General features: G+C 32.2%; 3 protein-coding genes and 1 long non-coding RNA gene across 4 annotated transcripts in view; 1 reads left to right on the top strand and 3 right to left on the bottom strand.

Annotated features, from left to right (window-relative positions):
- The window catches only part of LOC108740250 (proline dehydrogenase 1, mitochondrial), a 186,802-nt gene extending 183,440 nt beyond the window's left edge, over positions 1–3,362 (bottom strand). The window contains exon 1 of the mRNA XM_018474502.1: positions 3,345–3,362. The gene's annotated coding sequence lies outside the window, so the exon portion shown is untranslated. The remainder of the gene's footprint in view (positions 1–3,344) is intronic.
- Positions 2,768–3,390, bottom strand: LOC112906349 (proline dehydrogenase 1, mitochondrial-like). The gene has a single exon (XM_025980296.1). The coding sequence runs from the start codon at positions 3,116–3,118 to the stop codon at positions 2,783–2,785; it is 336 nt and encodes a 111-aa protein (XP_025836081.1). The 5' UTR covers positions 3,119–3,390; the 3' UTR covers positions 2,768–2,782.
- Positions 3,391–5,460: 2,070 nt separating this feature from the next.
- Positions 5,461–20,012, top strand: LOC108740252 (14-3-3 protein epsilon). The gene is made up of 4 exons (XM_018474507.2): positions 5,461–5,802; positions 13,156–13,480; positions 18,161–18,486; positions 19,426–20,012. The coding sequence occupies exons 1-4, from the start codon at positions 5,739–5,741 to the stop codon at positions 19,479–19,481; spliced, it is 771 nt and encodes a 256-aa protein (XP_018330009.1). The 5' UTR covers positions 5,461–5,738; the 3' UTR covers positions 19,482–20,012.
- On the bottom strand, positions 14,561–17,884 carry LOC108740254. The gene is made up of 3 exons (XR_001938302.1): positions 15,551–17,884; positions 15,365–15,444; positions 14,561–15,295 (listed from the first exon to the last, which is right to left on the bottom strand). It is a non-coding gene; the product is annotated as an uncharacterized LOC108740254 (long non-coding RNA).
- Positions 20,013–21,227: the final 1,215 nt, after the last annotated feature.

Genomic DNA, 21,227 nt, shown 5'->3' with positions numbered 1-21,227 from the left:
AGGAGATCGGGCTGAAACTATAGCTACAAGCTATCCAAGGATGGTACTATAGAATGTCACCTCAAGGTAGGCCTAGTGGCGTCATCTCTTGGTTAGGCCGGAAACTTATCAATCCACCCTCGTATTTCTATTACGTTCTGTATAGGACTGATGACCTTATAATAATGACGCCCTATATAGATACAAGCACACATAAAAAGCGTTCCTATGCGAACGAATGCATAACACCAGAAAAGAATAGAAAATTACTGGAACTTTTCTACCGTCTCAGCAATATAACTGGAATAAAATGGATAAGACTTCTCACGCAAGTATGCATGTCGTTTCAACACAAACTCACAAAGATATATTTGACAATCTGCGAAAAAGGAAAAGAAGCAAGATTACACAACTGGAAACTTCCAAAATCGCCATCAACTAAAGCACAAAAACGTAACATCCTCCGAGGAAAAGGTTTTGATCAAAAGATGTAACTTCTCAATAACACTAAACAAAATAGCGACAGAGAGATATCATAGCAAACTTTGAAACGGCCATTTGTGATTTACCAGAAAAGCCTAAGAAAAATGTAAACTTTTGACGGGTGTTACGCTTTGTTTAAAGGTTTTTGAAATTTCGGTTAGTTTAGGGCAATATTCAGAGAAACAGAAGATATTTTCAAATATGAATATTAAAAATATATTCCACAAGTCAGTCAAATTATGCATTTTCGCTCGTGCGACATGTGCCGTTTCACATAAGCGAGTATAGAACCCGCTCGTTCGAACAGAGCGTCAAGGATTGTACAGGACCAGATAAATCTATTCACGCTGATTCTAAAACGCGAGTCATCAAGGCAGTCTCCGGGATGGCGACGCTTTTTAACGCCAGCCAGCGCGGCAAGTCATTTCTTTATTAACGTTCCATCAATCCGCAAAAGAAGGTGCTGCGTTGCTGTTTTATTTTAGTTTGTCTGTAGTTAATGCATATAATAGATGATGGTAACGCAATTAGATTTCCTTCGGTTGTTCATTGCTATACTGACAGTATACAAAAAAAAATTGGTGATATTGGCAAACCTACGAGGTTTTATTCCGCTGTTCGGTCAACCAAACGCATTGTTATGAAAACTCTTGGAGGCGGACGAGCATTTATACGCGCGCGTTCAAACGCGCGCTTCAGCACTATATAAAATGGCATCGTAAGAAAAACTGCCGATAAAGAAATATGTAATTTCTACGTTCTACGAACATTTCATGATACTGTTATATTAGTATACCAATACACATACAACGATTACCAAATTAAACTTAAACCATTAACACTTAATTGCAATGTTTAAAAAAAATTTAGATTGATTGATAAAAAAAAGTATTGTACTTAACGACAAAAACAATGCTTTCTTGAAATGCCAATTAAAATTTTATTGTCGTTATAAACGCACGTTTCTATAATGCTATTCATTAACATAAATGTGGTATACCATATTTTTACCTGACAATACGTAGATAAAGCAAATTATTGTTATTTCTTTACTCTATATCCTTTCTGAGTAATAAATGCACCGAAGAAAATATCAAGTAATACTTTTAGGCCTATTTATGTTTAAGGTAGTTTCGTGGTTACAGTACATTGAATATATTAAAAATATTTCAAATAAACACATAAATATGGAGGTACCTAGGTATTTAAATAATTTGAACGCTACGTAGGTAATTTTGCATTAATCCTTATTCTATGAAATAAATTGGCAGTGGCAAAATGCAGTAAGTAGGTAACTAAAAAAGGGACTACTAATAAAATAACACTTATTAAAACAACTGTAATAGTTACGTACCAATCCACTTCAGTTTTAAGTGTTAGTTAATTATCGAGTGATTACCCTCAGTTGCATGCGTACGTAACTATTTTATCTATTCCACTTACTCATATTTGTCTACAAATCATTAACATACACTGTAATATTGTTTCAATATTTCTAGTAGGTACGTATAAATATAGTAGGTACCTGGTATTATACGATACATGAGAGATACTATTTTTACTAATTCCTACAACAATAGTTGCGATACGTAAGCATATTTTCAAAACAGAAAATGTTTTTGACTGAAAATTTCATTGTTTTATTATACCTATACTTAATCCGAAAATTGGACGAAAATAATTATTTTTTTTAACATGTAGTTATTCTATTTTTACAATTAGGTACCTATCTACCTATCTAAGCCGTTTTCGTATCAGTCCATATTACAAACAATTAAACAAAAAATAGTGCAGATACCTACTGTTGTTTAATCGCTAAAGGAAGAATATATAAAAAAAAACTACTTATTATTGGCAGATAGGTACGTACATAGGTAGCTATGTACATACCACCTACCTATCAGTTTGTTTTTTTTTTTATACCTACTTAATCACTTTAGCTAATTTATCTAATTATAAGTTTATCAGTTTTTTATCGCCGCATAAGTATAAAAATTAGTATTTACATTGTACATACTCATAAGTCTGTAGTCTGTACAGTATCCAAAACAGGAAATACGAATGTTCTTTTAAATAGATACTCCTTTTTTTAGTCTACCTACCCTTGTATTGCAACAGTTAAAACAAAAGAGTAAGTAAGCTTTATTGACTTAATACCTCTACAAGTAGTAGGTACCTAGGTATATTAACAATTAAGCGTATTAGACGACTTCGCTAATAGGTACCTATATAAATGTAAACAGTGGAAACAAATCTCTGCTTATTATGGGATAAAACGTTATAACATGACTATACCTACATAGGTACATCAATATGTAATTTAAAAAGAAAATTTAAGGAGCTTACTTACCTTCATGTTGTTTTGTACTAAATAATCGAAGGAACATAGTGTATAGACGATATAAGCTCTAATTAGTTCTAAATTTGTCTTGCTTTTAAAAGCAGCTTCAGCGTTTTCAAATGTAATATCAAGAGGATCTTTAGGGGGTTGTCCCGAACCGGCAGTTGTAGCTGCTTCCGAGTTATCTGATACTATAGTAGTGGCAGCTGTTGACTTGAGGGCAACCTGCCGGAACTCTAGCTTTTGACAGGACGCTGCGAATAATCGACGATTTTTGACGGCACTACATCTTAAAAGGGCTCGCAAAAAAGCCATTTACTCGGTTTTATTGATTTGCCACCGATCTCGTGCCAGAATAATACCAATACTATTTTCAGTATGGTACTGACGTAACTATTTTTCTTATGCAATTTTGAATTAGCACTGATAAAATTTTTATTAATATAACAATCGATCTAGAGAAGATTGGAATAACCGAGCTACCGGCTTAACTGGCACGGCTTTTACTTCAATTGAACGAATTTCAAAATAGAGCACGAACCTAACTCATCGACCACGGCTCCGCACTAGCTGATTCACAAATACGTCTGGCAATCTGACAAGTTCGCGAATGGACATGCGCATAAAAATTCCAATGTATCGCCCTTGTTTTATTGCACCATTGTTTGGCAATTATTATTATTAACTAGTGTGCAGTAACTACATAACTTATATAGCTCCTATATTCTTATAGCATCCTTATAGCTTATGACGGCAGTACTTTTTGGTAAGATGTGGGTAACTACATGAAAACGTCATGATTACTTTTGTACAATATTATTAAGGTTTATTTTATGTTAATTTCGAACCTGAAAAATTTCTAATTAAACATTTAAATTTTTAACTGACGGTATAGATAAATCGTATTTGCAATTTAAACAATAACAGTATAAAGTACATTTTTTAAAAATGTTTAATTATTCTGTTTGTAGAGATTCAAATAGGCTACTTATTGTAGTGTAGTTCTTACAAAAACTGAATTACTAATTACATTATAGGAAAAAAAGTCTTTTGTTAGACATTAAAACATTTTTTACAATAAATATAAATAAACAACTATATGTAATATATCCACCCAGTAATACATACATCCATTACAATTGTAATGAGTCTTCAATGAGTTGAGATAATCTTCACAATGCCAAAATTAGGCTCGCAAAAGATACCCTAACCAATTAATTTTCTTTTAATGAAATGTATTAATATTTAACAAACTTGGTTACTTGTTCTGGCAGGTGTTTTTAATATGTCTATTTAAATGTTGTTTCTGTGAATAACTATTTCCACAATATTTACATTTAAAAGGTTTTTCATGTGTGTGACATCTAAAATGACGTACTAATAGGGAGTAAGAATCAAAACCTTTCTTGCAAATGTTACACTTATTAGATTTACTTTTATAATGTATAAGTGTATGTGCTTCTAATTCAAATGCAGTTTTGAATGCACTTTTGCAAAAATTGCATTTGTTTTCAGGATTTCGTAAATGGGTTTTCATGTGATCCTTAAGGTGACTATTTTGATTAAATGTCTTTCTACAAAGCTTGCAGGAGTATGGTCTCTCTCCTGTGTGAATTCTTAAGTGCCTCACTAGATTTGACTTTTCTGCAAAACGTATTTCACAAATGTTGCACTGAAAGGGCTTGATTCCTTTGTGATATCGCATATGGACTTCTAGCTTTGGTTTTTGTGAAAATCGTTTAAGACATAAAGCACACTGTACAAAATTAGCCATGATTTTCCTTTGTTGTATTTTACCAGTGGATACTATATTTTCATCGTCATTTTTCTGTATTTCTTCCTTTTTAAACTTTACATCATTTGGGATGTTTGAGTAATGTTTTCCAGGTTCTTCAACTTTGATTTTATCAATTTTGATATCAGTATTTAAAGTAGATTCATTCAATAGTGGATTCAAATATTCTTCATCATATTCTTCATTATAATCAAGAACTTCTAACTTTATGGCCATTCTTTTTAAATGAGTTTTGATTTTGAATTATGATATTACGAAAGAAAAAAGATTTAGGTTATATATTTAAAATTCTCTTCTTCTTCTTCTATTTATCTAACGCTTGAGTTCTCTAAATATACATTTAGCCAAATCGGTCACTATGGTCCTTGTATTTAAAGGTAATAGAGGTTGTAAAACAAGGTATTAAAAAAAATAAAACAATACAGAATATAGAAAGTAATACCTGAACCTTTGATGACTAGAAAATTAAAATTTTCAAATTCAAAGTTTTCAAACATTTGTATTGATTTCCTGATAATTAATCACATTGTAATGGAGGTTTTCTGATAGCGAATCTCAATTGACAATGAGCTGTTCAAATCCAAAGTAACACTTCTCATTTTTCGCGATATGGATTTGTAATACATTTGTCAGAAAAATACCCTTTGTATCTAAGCCATCTGTAGCTCGATGCTACATTGTAGGATTACGTATGCTCCAACAAGGTCCACTTGTGTGGATATCTACTTGCTGAAAACGAATCCCGGCGTAGCCAACCTCAACGTGATAGGCACGTCCTAAAATGTANTCTTGATAGCAGTAGCAATGTTTAAAATTGCAATCAGGTTGCCTAGTAGAAACAATATAATTCTGTTTATAAACAAATTAAAAGTTTTCTTGGACGTTTGAAGTTTGTGACTAACGTTTGTGTTCCCGCAGGGATTTTAACCAGCGAGAAGCCAATTCCAAAATTTTCGAAGGATATAGGGAAAATTGCGCGCGCACTTACGTCATGGCTAAGTTCACCGGCTTCTACTTGTAGTCGAAGAAGAACGATTTTCTAGTGTGGCGCGATAGTCGGCCATATTAGGTGTACGTGAGTGTAAGAAATATAACAGCCGAGAATTTGTGAAGTGAAGTGAATTTATAATCGCCTTAAATATGTCCGAGAGGGAAGATAACGTTTACAAAGCTAAGTTAGCTGAACAGGCTGAACGGTATGATGGTATGTTCACATCTTGTAAATGTCAGTAGATATAACTTTATAGGCAAGTTACAGACGCCTCCATTTATATTTTTGACAACTTGTTTGGCAAAAATTTCCTTTTACAATTAGATATATTGGATAATATTGCCAATGAGTATTTTTTTGTCGTATAAACCAATGTAGGTACATACGTATGTTTTGACAGAATCGATTGTTCCGCGCGTTTGCTGTAATACAAGAAAAATTTTGTTGCACTTTGGTATTAGTAAGTACATTGCATGTACTACATGTCGACAGACGGTCCATTTACTGGTACTCGTTTTATAAAGGTTTAAATAAAGATGCACAGGTGTTTTACAATTTGGTTCGGTTTACCGGCAAAGCTGAATTACCTACATATGTGGGTAGATGAGTAATGAATGCAATCCTGTGACGTAAACCTTTTGATTTATTGAAATAGTCAATTAGCATAGGATTTTTTCGAAATTTGCATTGGTAGACTTTTTCTTCGCTTGAAATTCTATTTAAAAAAAATTACAATTGTGGCTTACGTACTAATAATCTACGTCTCATTCCATTACGTTGTTATTACATACATACATAATAGATACCTACCAGAGCCGTGTCATTTACCTGTTTGACAAGACTTTCGACCTGCCCACACAGTAAAATGTTAAAACTTTTGCAGCCAATAATCCATAAACAATTTCTGATATTTATTCATTCATCAGTAATATGCTGTGTGTAACTTTTTTAAATCTACCCGTTAGACAATTTAATTGCTATGGAATTTTAGTATTTTGTAATGTTAAGTTTAATTCTTCAGTAGAGCAAGTTAATCTCTATCCTTTTTTGTAATTTTTGAGCAAAGCAACAGCCTTGGAAACATTGAATATGACGGTTAGGTATATTTAATTTTAGATGTCGCTAAAATTTCTACTAGAAATCGATTTTACTTGCGAGTGGAACGTACTTAAAAAACATTTATGGATGCGTACCTAACTATGTACAGGGATGATTACTGAAAATGGACAGGAAAAAGCTTTAAATTGTTAGGTTGTGACTCGTATGTTGTACTTTAAATTAAATTCTACACATATGCATGGTGGGTTGCTTGTTGCTTCTTGCTTTCCATTCAATTTCCACATTTTGGTCCTCATAGGTATAGATAATAGTAGATATAATATGATTATTTACCTATCTATAATAATATATATGATGCATATAGTAATATAAATGAGTCTTCTTGTACCTATGTAGGTATTTTGAGAAAGCCTACTGATTTAACAAAAATTATTCTACCTATGTACTGAATACATATATTGTACATTAAAAATTTATTTTTTCTCATTCAGGTATAATTGTTTTGCCGGTTTGTTGATTAAGAATTTAGTTGTAAAAAATAAATGTAGAATGATTGAATCGCCCAGGGAACATCCTAGGAGGTACATGTCATAGTAGGGAATACAAAATTCTGTTTAATTCTTAGTCAATATAGAGAACGTTTTGTTACGTTTGTGATTCCTTTTTTTCATATGAAATGCCTAAAAATTAATAAATTGCCTGGTAGGCTAGTTCCTACAGGCAATTAAATATATACATATATCAGCATCGAAGCCTAACAAATAGGGACGAGATATAATTTATGTAGAAGTAAGAAGCTCACGTATCGACCATTTCAGACATGAAAAATTTATTTTTGATAAAATAGTAAAAAACTGTGCTGATTTAGAATTTGGTTATTCGCAATCTGGAAAAAATACTGTCATTTTTTAATTTAACAATTTATAAAAAAAAAACTTAACATTTTGCGAAATAGGTATCTTCCCCAGCGTATTTTTCGCCATGTACATCTTTATTGTTTTTTTTGTTCCCTATATAATTGTCTAAAGAAATGGCGCTGGCTTGAAGTCGGTAAGTGTTTTTATTAACAAATTGTGTTCAAAATTAGAAAAATGCTATTTTTTTTTGGACATTAAATCTCTTGGGAACGGAAATGTCTAGAAGCTTCAACCTTTCATAAATCATATTAGTATTAAAAGGCGTTCCCAATTTAAGTAGGATCGTTTTTTAACTTTTTGAGTAATAAACGATTGATTTTTTTAACCTTAATTACGAAATATGTTTTTTTGTATAAAAATTAAGCCACTGAAACCAAGTCAGGAAATTCAAAAATCCATTCAAATTTCATATCCCGTTGGAACTTTTGAAAAATATTGATTTCTACCAATTTTGTAACTATTCTTTAGGAGTCACCTTTAAGACTAATAAAGCACTATATTAATTTTCAGATTTAGTGATTCCCTCTATTATAACTTTGTGTTTTTCCCAAAAAAAAATGTATACTAAAAAAGTTATAGTGTTTAATACGTTGCGGAAGAAAAAGTGACTCCTAGGAATATAATGCTACTTCTAGTCTTCTATTTCTTTTGGATATACATATAAGATATATGTACAAATCTACGAGGGTGGATTGATAAGTTTCCGGCCTAACCAAGAGATGACGCCACTAGGCTTACCTTGAGGTGACATTCTATAGTACCATCCTTGGATAGCTTGTAGCTATAGTTTCAGCCCGATCTCCTTGCTAGTGTAGGTTTGACAGCACGCTGANCAAAAACTGCAAGAATTTTGGCATCACGGCTAATTAACGAGTAGATAACGGAAAACGGTTATGCAATTCTGAGTACATTGTGCAAAAGTCAACTTCATGGATGTCATAAGTTATCATGAGTGACTTTTTAGTCCATTATTATAGTAAATTTTAAATTCAAATATTTATGCTGTTAAGTGGAACTTATCAAGTATTATGCAAATTTACAAATTGAATTACCAGATAATCAACAGGTTAGTAAGTAGGATTAGTTTTGATTACTAAACCTAATTAAATAATTGAACAATGAAGTATGGTTTTCTTAATAAATTGTATTTGTAATGATGGAAAATTTTTTTTTTTTCTAAATTGTGGATAATATACATATGCGAATAATGGAGACAGTCATAAAAACTTCGAAGTAATACGGTGAACGAGTAGTGCGAGTGAAAAATGTAAAGGCGTGGAGGTATGTCATAGAAAGGTGATCTCATTTGCTTTCTCTAATATATTTATCGCTTCCTGTCTAAGACATCTCATAGCTGCAACTACGAAGGCATCAGATGAAGAAGGCCATTATTAATACGACTAAATTGTATTTTTTTATCAGAACTCGAAAATTTAATGAAAATCGCAACTTTGTGTCGAGATACCTACGTATATGTAACATCTAGGATTACCATTACCACCCGTTATTTTTTAAGAATTTTGTTTTCGTGCTCTCTTTTTGAAAAGAAGTACTCGCAAACTCAAAAAACTACGAAGTATGAGGTGTGATCAAATCAAATTCAATCATAACATTTTCTCTGTGGATATATGCAGCCGCCGATAATTTTTTTGTAATATTATGAAATAAAAGGAAATTGGTAGAGTAAGGTTGTCTCCCTTCTGACGATAAGCACATCCATCTAAAACGAAATTCGTAAAAATAAATAAATAAAAAAAAAAGTAAAATGTGGAGTGCGATTAGAACACTATTTTTATAATAAAATATGATAGATGGCTAAAATATATTCTTCTTATTCATTAAACCTTTCTTTGTCAGTCCCCACAACTCCAAATTGATCGGGGGTGGGGAATGTTTTTTTTTTAGATAATTACGAAAATATTGACCCAATATCTATGCTTCTGCTTTGAAAGTAATTTTTGCATATTTTAACAGTAAGTGTATGAAAAGTTTGGTAAATTTAATTCGGACCTAAGAAGTTAATACGGTAGCATTGACAAAAATGCTTTAAACTGTTTAGTTTATGCAACTACTACCAATTAATGCAACAGCATATTTTATCTCCCCCTTGTTTCAAGTAAAGGAAGGGAACATTAATTATTTTATTTGGGCATTTAATAAGTACTTAATTTTGCAATTAATTTTCACTCGATTAGATTTATTTTTTAGTTCCAATCAGAAATTTCACGCATTTTAGGTTTTGTTGATTCCGAATGTGAACTCGTCACTATCGACTACTCAAAAATGTGAATGTTCTAGTCTCGGAATTCGCAGAAAATTTGAGATTTTGGATTTGGCACATTTTTTATTACTAATAGAGTAGCACCTCCCCAAAATTTTAACAACAAATTGATTTTAATTCTACATAGCCCATTTGTAGCTCATTCACATCTCAGGCGAATGATAAGGATACCGTGGATAGAGAAGATTAGTAGAAATAAAGAGGCATTAGAAAGAATATCAGAACAGAGGACTTTATGGAAGTCAATAAAAAATAGGCGAGATAGGTTAGTAGGACACCTTCTCAGTTATGAAGGTATAGTCAGACACAGATGCAAAAAAGGGCTTAGGAAGGGTAGAAGGTAGACCTAGATTAGATTACTGTTTGCAAATAGTTAAGGATATGGGTTGTTTTAGTTTTAGAGAAATGCGGAGATTAGCTTAGCATAGGAAAGAGGTGGAGGTGGGTGTCCAACCATGCATGGATTTCATTCTAAAGGCAAAAGACACTTCATTGTCCTATAAATTGTTAAATAAACAATTCATCCGCTTAACAGCTTTTGACACACTCGACGTTTTAGCCTCTACACCTTTCTCCCTATCATTTTTAATTTTAAAATTNGCTTAGCATGATGAGGTAAGATAGGGAAAGGAAATGTGACGCTCACAGTTCACCAATTTTATTTTAATATTTGTCTTAGCTTGGCAGTTCTTAAAATTTTTCATTACAATAGAAAGTTAATCTCACTTCTATTTTTAATCACAAGAAATCGTTTATAAGGGGGGGAGTGGGCTAGTTTTTGTGACGTAATATTTGCTAGGGAAGTCGCTGAAGTGACACTTAGCGCGACGAAGGAGTCCAGAAAGATGAAATTCTAAGTGGCGCACTTTTTGGACGGCCCTTAAAAGTTGAAAATAATATTGCATAAGTAAAAATTGAATATTGGGGACAATAAAAAAAACTAGTTGAAGAGATTACCGCAACCACGTCATATCTTTTTGATCATTCTCATTGTAAATCTACATCTTGTGCGATTCTATTTGAATTTGTTAACTTTTTAGTTTAAGTTTAAAGATTGAAGTAGGTTTTTATACATCAGTATATTTAAGTGATCCTGACTTAACTTTATAATCTTAAGCAATCTAAAGTATTTTTCGGTAAGTTAGGTAGATGATTGGATTAGGTTATTATTGTTGCCGTGTATTTCTTATGTTCACAGCAATTACAAAAAAATATTTTCTTTAGCCGAAACAGGAGTTAGAGGAGTAGTAGATTAGATTACTGTTCATAAATAGTTAAGGATGAGAGATGTTCTAGAAAAATGCGATAATTAACTCAGGATAGGAAACAATGGAAGTGCGTGTCCAACCAGTCTTAGGACTGACCACCAAATAGTGATGATGATGAAGATGGTGATATCTATATACATTTTTTTTTTCATGGTTGATTAACAGTAAGATGCAAACCTTTTTTGTTTTTACAATTTTTACTTACTTCATGTGAACTTAGTAGACAGTTTTTTATATACAAAAACTGCAAGAATTTTGGCATCACGGCTAATTAACGAGTAGATAACGGAAAACGGTTATGCAATTCTGAGTACATTGTGCAAAAGTCAACTTCATGGATGTCATAAGTTATCATGAGTGACTTTTTAGTCCATTATTATAGTAAATTTTAAATTCAAATATTTATGCTGTTAAGTGGAACTTATCAAGTATTATGCAAATTTACAAATTGAATTACCAGATAATCAACAGGTTAGTAAGTAGGATTAGTTTTGATTACTAAACCTAATTAAATAATTGAACAATGAAGTATGGTTTTCTTAATAAATTGTATTTGTAATGATGGAAAATTTTTTTTTTTTCTAAATTGTGGATAATATACATATGCGAATAATGGAGACAGTCATAAAAACTTCGAAGTAATACGGTGAACGAGTAGTGCGAGTGAAAAATGTAAAGGCGTGGAGGTATGTCATAGAAAGGTGATCTCATTTGCTTTCTCTAATATATTTATCGCTTCCTGTCTAAGACATCTCATAGCTGCAACTACGAAGGCATCAGATGAAGAAGGCCATTATTAATACGACTAAATTGTATTTTTTTATCAGAACTCGAAAATTTAATGAAAATCGCAACTTTGTGTCGAGATACCTACGTATATGTAACATCTAGGATTACCATTACCACCCGTTATTTTTTAAGAATTTTGTTTTCGTGCTCTCTTTTTGAAAAGAAGTACTCGCAAACTCAAAAAACTACGAAGTATGAGGTGTGATCAAATCAAATTCAATCATAACATTTTCTCTGTGGATATATGCAGCCGCCGATAATTTTTTTGTAATATTATGAAATAAAAGGAAATAGGTAGAGTAAGGTTGTCTCCCTTCTGACGATAAGCACATCCATCTAAAACGAAATTCGTAAAAATAAATAAATAAAAAAAAAAGTAAAATGTGGAGTGCGATTAGAACACTATTTTTATAATAAAATATGATAGATGGCTAAAATATATTCTTCTTATTCATTAAACCTTTCTTTGTCAGTCCCCACAACTCCAAATTGATCGGGGGTGGGGAATGTTTTTTTTTTAGATAATTACGAAAATATTGACCCAATATCTATGCTTCTGCTTTGAAAGTAATTTTTGCATATTTTAACAGTAAGTGTATGAAAAGTTTGGTAAATTTAATTCGGACCTAAGAAGTTAATACGGTAGCATTGACAAAAATGCTTTAAACTGTTTAGTTTATGCAACTACTACCAATTAATGCAACAGCATATTTTATCTCCCCCTTGTTTCAAGTAAAGGAAGGGAACATTAATTATTTTATTTGGGCATTTAATAAGTACTTAATTTTGCAATTAATTTTCACTCGATTAGATTTATTTTTGATTGTTTAGCAGTACTCTGCTCTGTTTAGTTCCTCTGAAGCTAGCAGAACATGGAATATTATTTAAACAATTTTAAAAAAATTTCCTGATTTTCTCAGTGAACAATTATACTAAAAACAGCAGTTTGTGGGTATTTAAATTACCTACAAATTGGTCATTGAAAGCAAGGCGATTCATTCAATGCCTATATTCCATAATATATATAAGCAAAACTCAAAAAGGTCATATTTGAAATTATGAGCAAAAGGTGGTTCTCAAGAGTCGTCAAAAAATTTTAATAAACCATTAAACGTTATGCAAATAATGCGTAGTATAATTTAAAAGGAAAACAGAATTTAAGAGTATCAATTTGTATTACACATACTATAGGTTTTTCTGATGTATGCTTGAATTGTGTTATAATTTTGATTGTATTTTTCTTTTTGTTTAGAAATGGTTGAAGCAATGAAGAAAGTGGCTAAACTGGACACGGAATTAACGGTGGAGGAACGGAACTTACTGTCGGTAGCGTACAAGAATGTCATTGGTGCCCGTCGCGCTTCCTGGCGCATTATCTCATCCATCGAACAAAAAGAAGAGAGCAAAGGTACCGATGACAAGCTCGAAATGATAAGGCAATACCGCGGTCAAGTTGAGAAGGAATTACGGGATATCTGCGCCGATATACTCACTGTCTTGGATAAACACCTAATTCCAGCAGCAGGCACTGGGGAGAGCAAAGTTTTCTACTTTAAGATGAAGGGTGATTACCATAGGTATGAGTTTCATATTTTATTAGGATTCGTAATCTCCATTGTTTAAATTTTATTCGTGGTCCAAGTTTATTTATTTAATAAAAAGGCGTTCTTTATCACTACTACTATTTTTCAGAAAAATAGTTATAAAGAAATCTTGGTCGTTTATTCTTCATCTCATGGATTATTTGACGTGAATGTTTGTTGCATTAGTCATAAGCATTGACTCATACATACACATATAAGTAATTGTTAATTATGCATATACTAGCAACTAGCGCAACCATTTCTACGTTTAAACATGGGGTACAACGGTTTTTTGTTAACTTTGTTAGGTACCTGTTGTTTCTTCCTTGAGAACAATTTTTGTAGAAGTCGGGTTTTTTCGTTATCGTTATGTTTATCTTCGTTTATGTTTTCTGTATATTTCGTTAGAAATTTCCAGTAGACAAGACCGCTTGTTTCCCTTAATATTGTTATAATCATCGACGTTTACTCATGAACATGCATTAGCGGTCAGAATTGTGGTACAACAAAAGAAAGAGATGGAACGAAGTTTCGGACAATATCCATCTTTCTCACGATAGTGTGTAAGCGTTTCATGAAAGAGATAGCACTGGTCCGAAACCATACGCTATCTCCCTCACTTTTCGATCCAAGAAATTATTACAACGACATACGGCTAAGGCACTTAATATATGTCTATGGTGATAATAGTAGGAGAGCTGGTAGACATTTTTGGATAGGCCTTTGAGGCACGCTGAAAACTTGTTGAATACTTCTATAATACCTAAATACAGAACCGCAGACTTGCTTTTTTTGAAGAAAATAATTATTATTTCAGAAATTATTCTTGATGCATTTTGAAATTTGCGTAACTTAAAATTTAATGTTTAGAGTGAAAAAATAAATAACAATTTTATTATTAATCTTATAAAAAAGTTACTCTATATAAAAAGTCCTGCATGGTCTAAAACATATTGGCATGAGCAAACTTAACAATGCGTCAGTTATGTACAAGTTTTGACACAAAATATGAAATTTGTGTAACAATAACGTACCTTTATTTTTGAAAATAGCAGAAACCATTACAAAGAAAAGTTGTTGAAATTTAAAAAGTAGTTACAAATATGCAACCATATCTATGGATTGCTAAAATTATGAATTTGTGTACTTCTTCATACTTTTACCTCATACGAGTGAATACTTCTGTATGCACATTAACAACAATACAATTCTGAGAAAAGTTGCCGTATACATTCTTTCACTGAATGTCAAATGTAAGTTTTAAAACAAGAAAAAGCAATAAAGGTACTTTAAAATTACTTCAAACTCAAAGTCGCTGGCGTTATTGTCTTTTGTTTTAATTAATTAATATTTGATATTCAGTGAAAGACTGACAAGCATGTCATTTATACGGCAACTTTAATTAGGATAGGAATATAAGATACAATAAATTGGATACAGTTGTTCATTGGTGCATTCCTGCTTCTTCGGTGATTTTGCTTGTTTATTTATTATCATTATGCGTATAGACGTATTAAATCAATTTTTACGTCCGTTAGTTAGTGAAGAACCGCAACCACGTTTACAGTAAGATATAAAATCCTTTCTAACGATAGAAAACAAATTTGACTTCTGGATTGAATGTGTTGAACAAAACAGTTACGAATAGGTTTTTGCCTACCTCAAATGTGGTTAAAATCATGAAAAATGATTGAATGAATATATTTTCCAGAGGAGCCATCGAGTCAAAATCCATTCGCAAATCAGGCTACACCATCAATGTTAACTGGGTCGGAGTATGAGAAGTTGATCGATATTAAGAATTCTTCTCTACAATAAAAATTCGAATCAGCTAATTCAAATTTAAATGACCTTTGGCTCGAACTTAAAAATGAATACCTTGCAGTCCTTGAGAAGTTTATCACGGTTTCTGTTTCGGTTTGTATCGACTTATAGATTACGGCATTCAGTAGCGGGATCTATGAGCGTAGTGCTGTATTAGTTTCATATTTTCCAAACATTTTGTTTTTGGAAACGTATTTTTAATCTAATTAATAAAAAAATCGTGTTGTTAATTCTAGTTACCAACTAAATAACACTCCACTTGTCGTGTCAATGAAATAAATGACCTTGATGTCATTTTTAACTCCAATCTCACTTAAGTCTCATATCAGCAATTTTGTTCAAAAGCATTCAGATCCTTACATTTCATTTCGTATTATGAGAGGCTTAATTTATGAAATTCTTCTCACTGCTCCCGTTAGTTTATATGTCCCCCCCGCCAAGACGACTGCGCCCTAACGACTTTTCGATATTAATATCACTGCATTCAGCCAACTCCTTTGTAAGGGATATAGATTTTATTACCAGTACCTAGGGTCAACTTAAGAAGTTCTTATCTGAAAATATATGGCAATTTAGTTATTTTATGTGCTTATAACTGATTTATATTGTCTAAGCTATTGTTTAGTTTCATATATTTATAAAATTTAGAGTAACTTTAATTCATAGAACGCTACTGCCGCCTATTGTCATAATGTATAATGAGTTTTAAACCCGTATGTCAAAATATAATAATAATAATATAATAATAATAACCCAAAAGCACAATTAACCAACAATATTCGCCAAGTATAGCCATTTATGGTGGTTCTGAAATAGTTGCGTAGGAGGGAATTCCGTGACTGTATAAGCGAATCTGATTTCTACGTCCATGAAGGTAGCAAAGCAAAGTCAGCAGAACAAATCGTATCTAATGATTAAGTGCTAATATAATGTTAATTAAATGCCCTAATAATTTGTCAATTCATTTTCATTCAATTAGATTTATTTTTTAGTAGTACTCCGATCTACTGAGTAAAAACCGAAGTCTCTTATTAGTAGTCTACATCGTCAGCGGTTAATTAGCGGCTAATTAAGAGCCTGATTCTAACTAGTGAGGATTTTCCTAACCGATTTTACGGTTTTTTGTATGCTGACTTCATTTACAGATAGCCTGTAACCTGGTTGTCAGGTTTCCCGGGAGGGGGCTTATTTTTATTTATTCACGGTTAATTTTCTAAATATTTACAGCAAATTTCAACCCCTATTTGTAATGCCTACTACAATATCACTCAATGCATGCTGGTTTCCGTGTTTCCCGAGTCAGGGCTTTTTCTTTCTTTCACGGCTAATTTGTTAAATATTCACAGTAAAATTCAAATGATTTAGGATGCTTATAATCTTATTGGATATTATAACGGTTATCGGGTTGTCAAGATCGAAAAATTACACTATTTTGTAAAAACAGTCGCACTCCGAAATTAGTAGTTTACATTTTCAGCGGTTAATTGACGCCTAATTATGTGCCCGGTTGTATCTGTCGTGAGATTTTCCTAACCTTTTTTACATTTTTTTCCTGATTTTCGGGTTTCCTGCGTCGCGGCTAATTATTACCTTCCACGGCTAATTATCGGATGGTGTATATTTTTGCCTGCTAATTTTGTCATGCCCACTTGAAAGCTGTCCGATGTGAAGCTGTTGTTATGTTGTAATTCGATTCTAACAATACAATGGTACACAATCAAGCTTGTTTGTATCGTTAGCTTATCTACTTAATTAATAATGCTAATCAAAAACAAACTGGAAAACATACCATCAGGGCGCTGCAAATTTTAGGTAAAAACTCATTATCGTTTGTACACTGCATATATGATCAAAATAATGCGGCGATATTAAAGGCGATATTAAAACGTTTCTTGATTTCGTTCAAGTGATTTGACTAAAAAAAAAAACATTTGAATATCGCTGCGATTTTGTGCATGGCCACATACTTTGGCATTCGGAACAACTTCTTCCTAATTTTTCGATTAATCCTTCAGTTTAACCGCAATGAGCATTTGCGGATTTTTTGGACTGTTTGACTCGAAAAAAAAAACATTTGAATATCGCCGCTGCGTTTTGCATAGCCCCATATTTAGGTATTCCGATCAACTTTGTCCTATAACTTTTTTCGTTAATCTTTAAGAAATCAAATTTGTTTAATTTGAAACATTTTAAAAAGAATAGTAGAATCGTAAGGTAGTTAAAGTTAAAAGTTAATATTGTTTATACCGTATCATCAGTTATGAATTTTATTTGACACTTAATCAGTTATTAATAGGTTGCGACCCAATTGAACGGTTAGAACCAGCCGTTTTGTCTGTAATTGACATTTTCAATGGATATTACGTTAACGGCGTGGGTGAACGTCATTCTGGTCAATACCTGTCGTTGCAAAACGTCGCCCATGTTGTCAATGTAGTATCCACTGAAGATGTCAGCCGAAGAAACAACATAACCGATTATTTGAATCACACCCCTAACAACCTAAATATTTGATTTTCTACGAATTCTGTTAGTGAATGGTAATGCTCCTGTATTATGAATTTTACCTATTTATTTACTTCCTTTTATTTAAAAGGTGAGATAAGTTTTTAATCAACTACGTTTAACATGGTCATTTAAATGATAAACTAATAATATGTTATATATATAATATATACACAACTGTGTACGAATTACATAAAATACTAGACATTTATAGAAAAAATGACCAAATATTTTTATAACTATTTTTACCGTTAAGTCAAACTTTTATTTAAGTCGATATGCGTACAAATCATTACAATTGCATTTTAATTTAAACATGTACGTAATTAATCACATTTTATTCAGATATCTGGCAGAGTTTGCAACTGGTGCGGATCGCAAAGAAGCAGCGGAACACTCATTGGTTGCGTATAAAGCGGCAAGCGACATTGCGATGACTGAACTTCCACCTACTCATCCGATCAGACTTGGTTTGGCCCTTAATTTTTCTGTATTTTACTACGAGATCTTGAACAGCCCGGATCGTGCGTGCCGATTGGCAAAAGCAGCGTTTGACGATGCAATCGCGGAACTGGATACCCTGTCGGAGGAAAGTTATAAAGACAGTACGCTTATAATGCAACTGCTGCGTGACAATCTGACATTGTGGACGAGTGACATGCAAGGTGATGGTAAGTAATCAATTGGACTTTTAAAAGAATATTGATCATATTATTCTGAATGGCAATTGTTTGTGCCATATTGCCAAACTACAAAACAATACAAAGTCGTTTAAGACGGACCAGTTGTCTCCCACATGAATAGTTTTAAGTTAATTGGCAGCTTTCTGTCTCTTGCAAGCAGTACCTAATCGGCAGTAGGACATTTGATCAGATCTAGAGAAATCCCTTTATCTAGACAATTTAGAGTCAGCTTAGGGAAAACAGTTTTTTTTAATTTGCAATTTGCAAAAAAAGGTTTTCCTTTTCTGCGAAAACAGTTTTTCCAAAAATGATTTATAAACTCTTCTTGATGTTTTAAGATCTTTTGTTAACACCTTATTCACCAAAGCTACTTTTATAGTTTTTATTATCACATTTTCTTGTTTTTAATTTATATAAAATTATTTCAGTAGAACTCACGATGTGGAAATTATTAAATATATTTAAAATAAAATTAAACACAAAAATGCTTTTCAATGTTTCGACAAATGTTTATTATTTTTGTATATTTAATTTTATTAGTATAAAATGAGTAAACTATATTTAGTAAAAACTATAATCTTTATTATATGGTTTTATAACTATTAAAACACTGGCACGTTGTAATATCCAAATAAATAGTTAACTAAGATCCCACACTTCCTCCTTCTAGTTCCTATTAGTTGTCTAGAAATGGACGTATAACTTACATTGTGCATTTACGAAAAGTGCCATAAAAGTAAATAAAATAAACAAGATCTACTTAATGAACTAACAAATAACTCAAACTTATTGAGGAATAAATAAATGACGAATGACGTCAGTAGTAACCGTAGGGAAAATTAATAACGAATTAGCGAGTTGCAGATGTAATTTTACCCACTGTTAGAAAGAAATGTATATATTGTAAGTAATGTTTTTCCATTTTAGGCGAAGCAGAACAAAAGGAGCAGTTACAAGACGTGGAGGATCAGGACGTGTCGTAACTCATGTGCGAAGTCTCCGCGCGCCCCTCATCACCCGTAAAATGAAGCTTACATAATTATAAAATACCGTTTTAAATTGAAAAAAACAAAAAAATGATAGGACACTCACTGTCGATGATCGGACCGCGTGCGTGTGTGTGTACGTAACAATATAAATGATGATAATGATAATAATGATGATGATTATGTGCTCTGTCTTCGTCGTAATATGTTCGTCGTGGCGTGCGTGCGTGGGTTGCGCCCTTTTCTTACCCCTTCCACTAAGCTCTTGTCTTATCTCCTAATTAAAGAAAAATAAAGACACACCCGTTAATTCGCCTTTTCACACACAGAAAAAAATCATACATAGTATTACACATGTTATCATTATTATTGTTTTAATAATAAATGTTTTAATGTACAGTGTGAGACCGATCACCTATAGCATGCACACGCGGTGTGTCTCCTCCTTTTGATCTTCGTCATCATCATCACCCAGTATATAACATATACATACTGTATTATTACTATTATAATTATAATTGAACTATATTATTATTATTATTGCTATGACGATTATCATTAAGTGGCCGTGCATATATATTTTTGTTTCTTGTTTGTTTGTTTGCATGTGGTTGAATGAATGATAAATAATTGATAGTGCTAATGGTCGTGTGATGCGTATATGAAATCTAAGAAAATCGCTGATGAGACGCACACAAGAGCGAAACGAGTGCGCTTTTCCGTGGGCGTAAACAATGATTTTCTTTGTCATTAATATTTTAATAGTCATATATATATATTTTCTTTAAACTGACTTAATGTCAGTAACACAGTCGCATCGAAATTTAAAAGATTGTGAACGTGTAGCAGAATCTCTGTGTCATCGATTTTTCCATTTTTGCACGTTTCGTAGATTGTTTCTTCTATAAGACGATCTTTTCGACTTATTGATTGTTAATTATTGAAAAAAGAGACATTAAGTGCATAGAGAATTATACATAGAAGATACCGCAAATCTTAAAAATTTGAATTTTACGAAAGTGAAAATTATTGTTGAAAAAGAAAAATGAAAATACTGATATAATGAACCAAAAAGGTAATAATTTTTTTTTCATAAAAATACTAAAATCCAAATTTAATAAATTGAAGTTGAAAAAAAGGAAAATCTTTTTTGTCAAAATCATTAATGTCTATAAAGCTTTCCCGGATTGGATTNTTCACAATTTTTTACAATTTTGGCAATTTTGACCCCTTTTTGGGCGGCACTTCACTATCACGGATTCTTTATCTCCGAATTTTGATAGACTGTTGGGAGTGCACTGGTTCCACAGAATCTAGTTCACCCTTCACCACACGGACCGTATTTTTCCGAACTTTTAGTGGTTACTAAATTAGGCAGGAACTTTGATCCGTTACGACTGCGCCAGTTTTGGTTTCTTCTTGGAACTTTAGTTTTTTAAAAAAAGAACTCATAATCTTTTACACAAACTTTATTCCAAAAAAAAACACCTTTTGACAATTACTTACTAACAATACCCTATGGGCGGAAAAACGCGAAACTAGTATTACACCATACATCTTCGTTTAAAAAGTTGATTAAATATCATCAGAGTTCGTAATTTAAATTATTTCTAATTTATTTCCTATTACATACAACACAATAAGACGAAAGGAATGCATTATAAATACATAATTGGTAAGAAAATTGTAGATGGTAGTAAGTTTTCTTTATTTACGAAAAAGTCAGTGTACTTTAATATTTCG

This window comes from Agrilus planipennis, unplaced genomic scaffold, assembly GCF_000699045.2.
Source record: "Agrilus planipennis isolate EAB-ADULT unplaced genomic scaffold, Apla_2.0 scaffold247, whole genome shotgun sequence".
Lineage (NCBI taxonomy): Eukaryota > Metazoa > Arthropoda > Insecta > Coleoptera > Buprestidae > Agrilus > Agrilus planipennis.
This window is presented reverse-complemented; position numbering and strand designations above follow the sequence as displayed.

What these genes read in the sequence shown, in the direction of transcription:
- LOC112906349 (XM_025980296.1), bottom strand. Translation starts at nt 3,118, where the DNA reads ATGGCTTTTTTGCGAGCCCTTTTAAGATGTAGTGCCGTCAAAAATCGT.
- LOC108740252 (XM_018474507.2), top strand. Translation starts at nt 5,739, where the DNA reads ATGTCCGAGAGGGAAGATAACGTTTACAAAGCTAAGTTAGCTGAACAG. An exon ending in ATGAAGGGTGATTACCATAG is followed by an intron (nt 13,481 to 18,160) that starts GTATGAGTTTCA and finishes CATTTTATTCAG; the next exon opens with ATATCTGGCAGAGTTTGCAA. An exon ending in GAGTGACATGCAAGGTGATG is followed by an intron (nt 18,487 to 19,425) that starts GTAAGTAATCAA and finishes TTTCCATTTTAG; the next exon opens with GCGAAGCAGAACAAAAGGAG.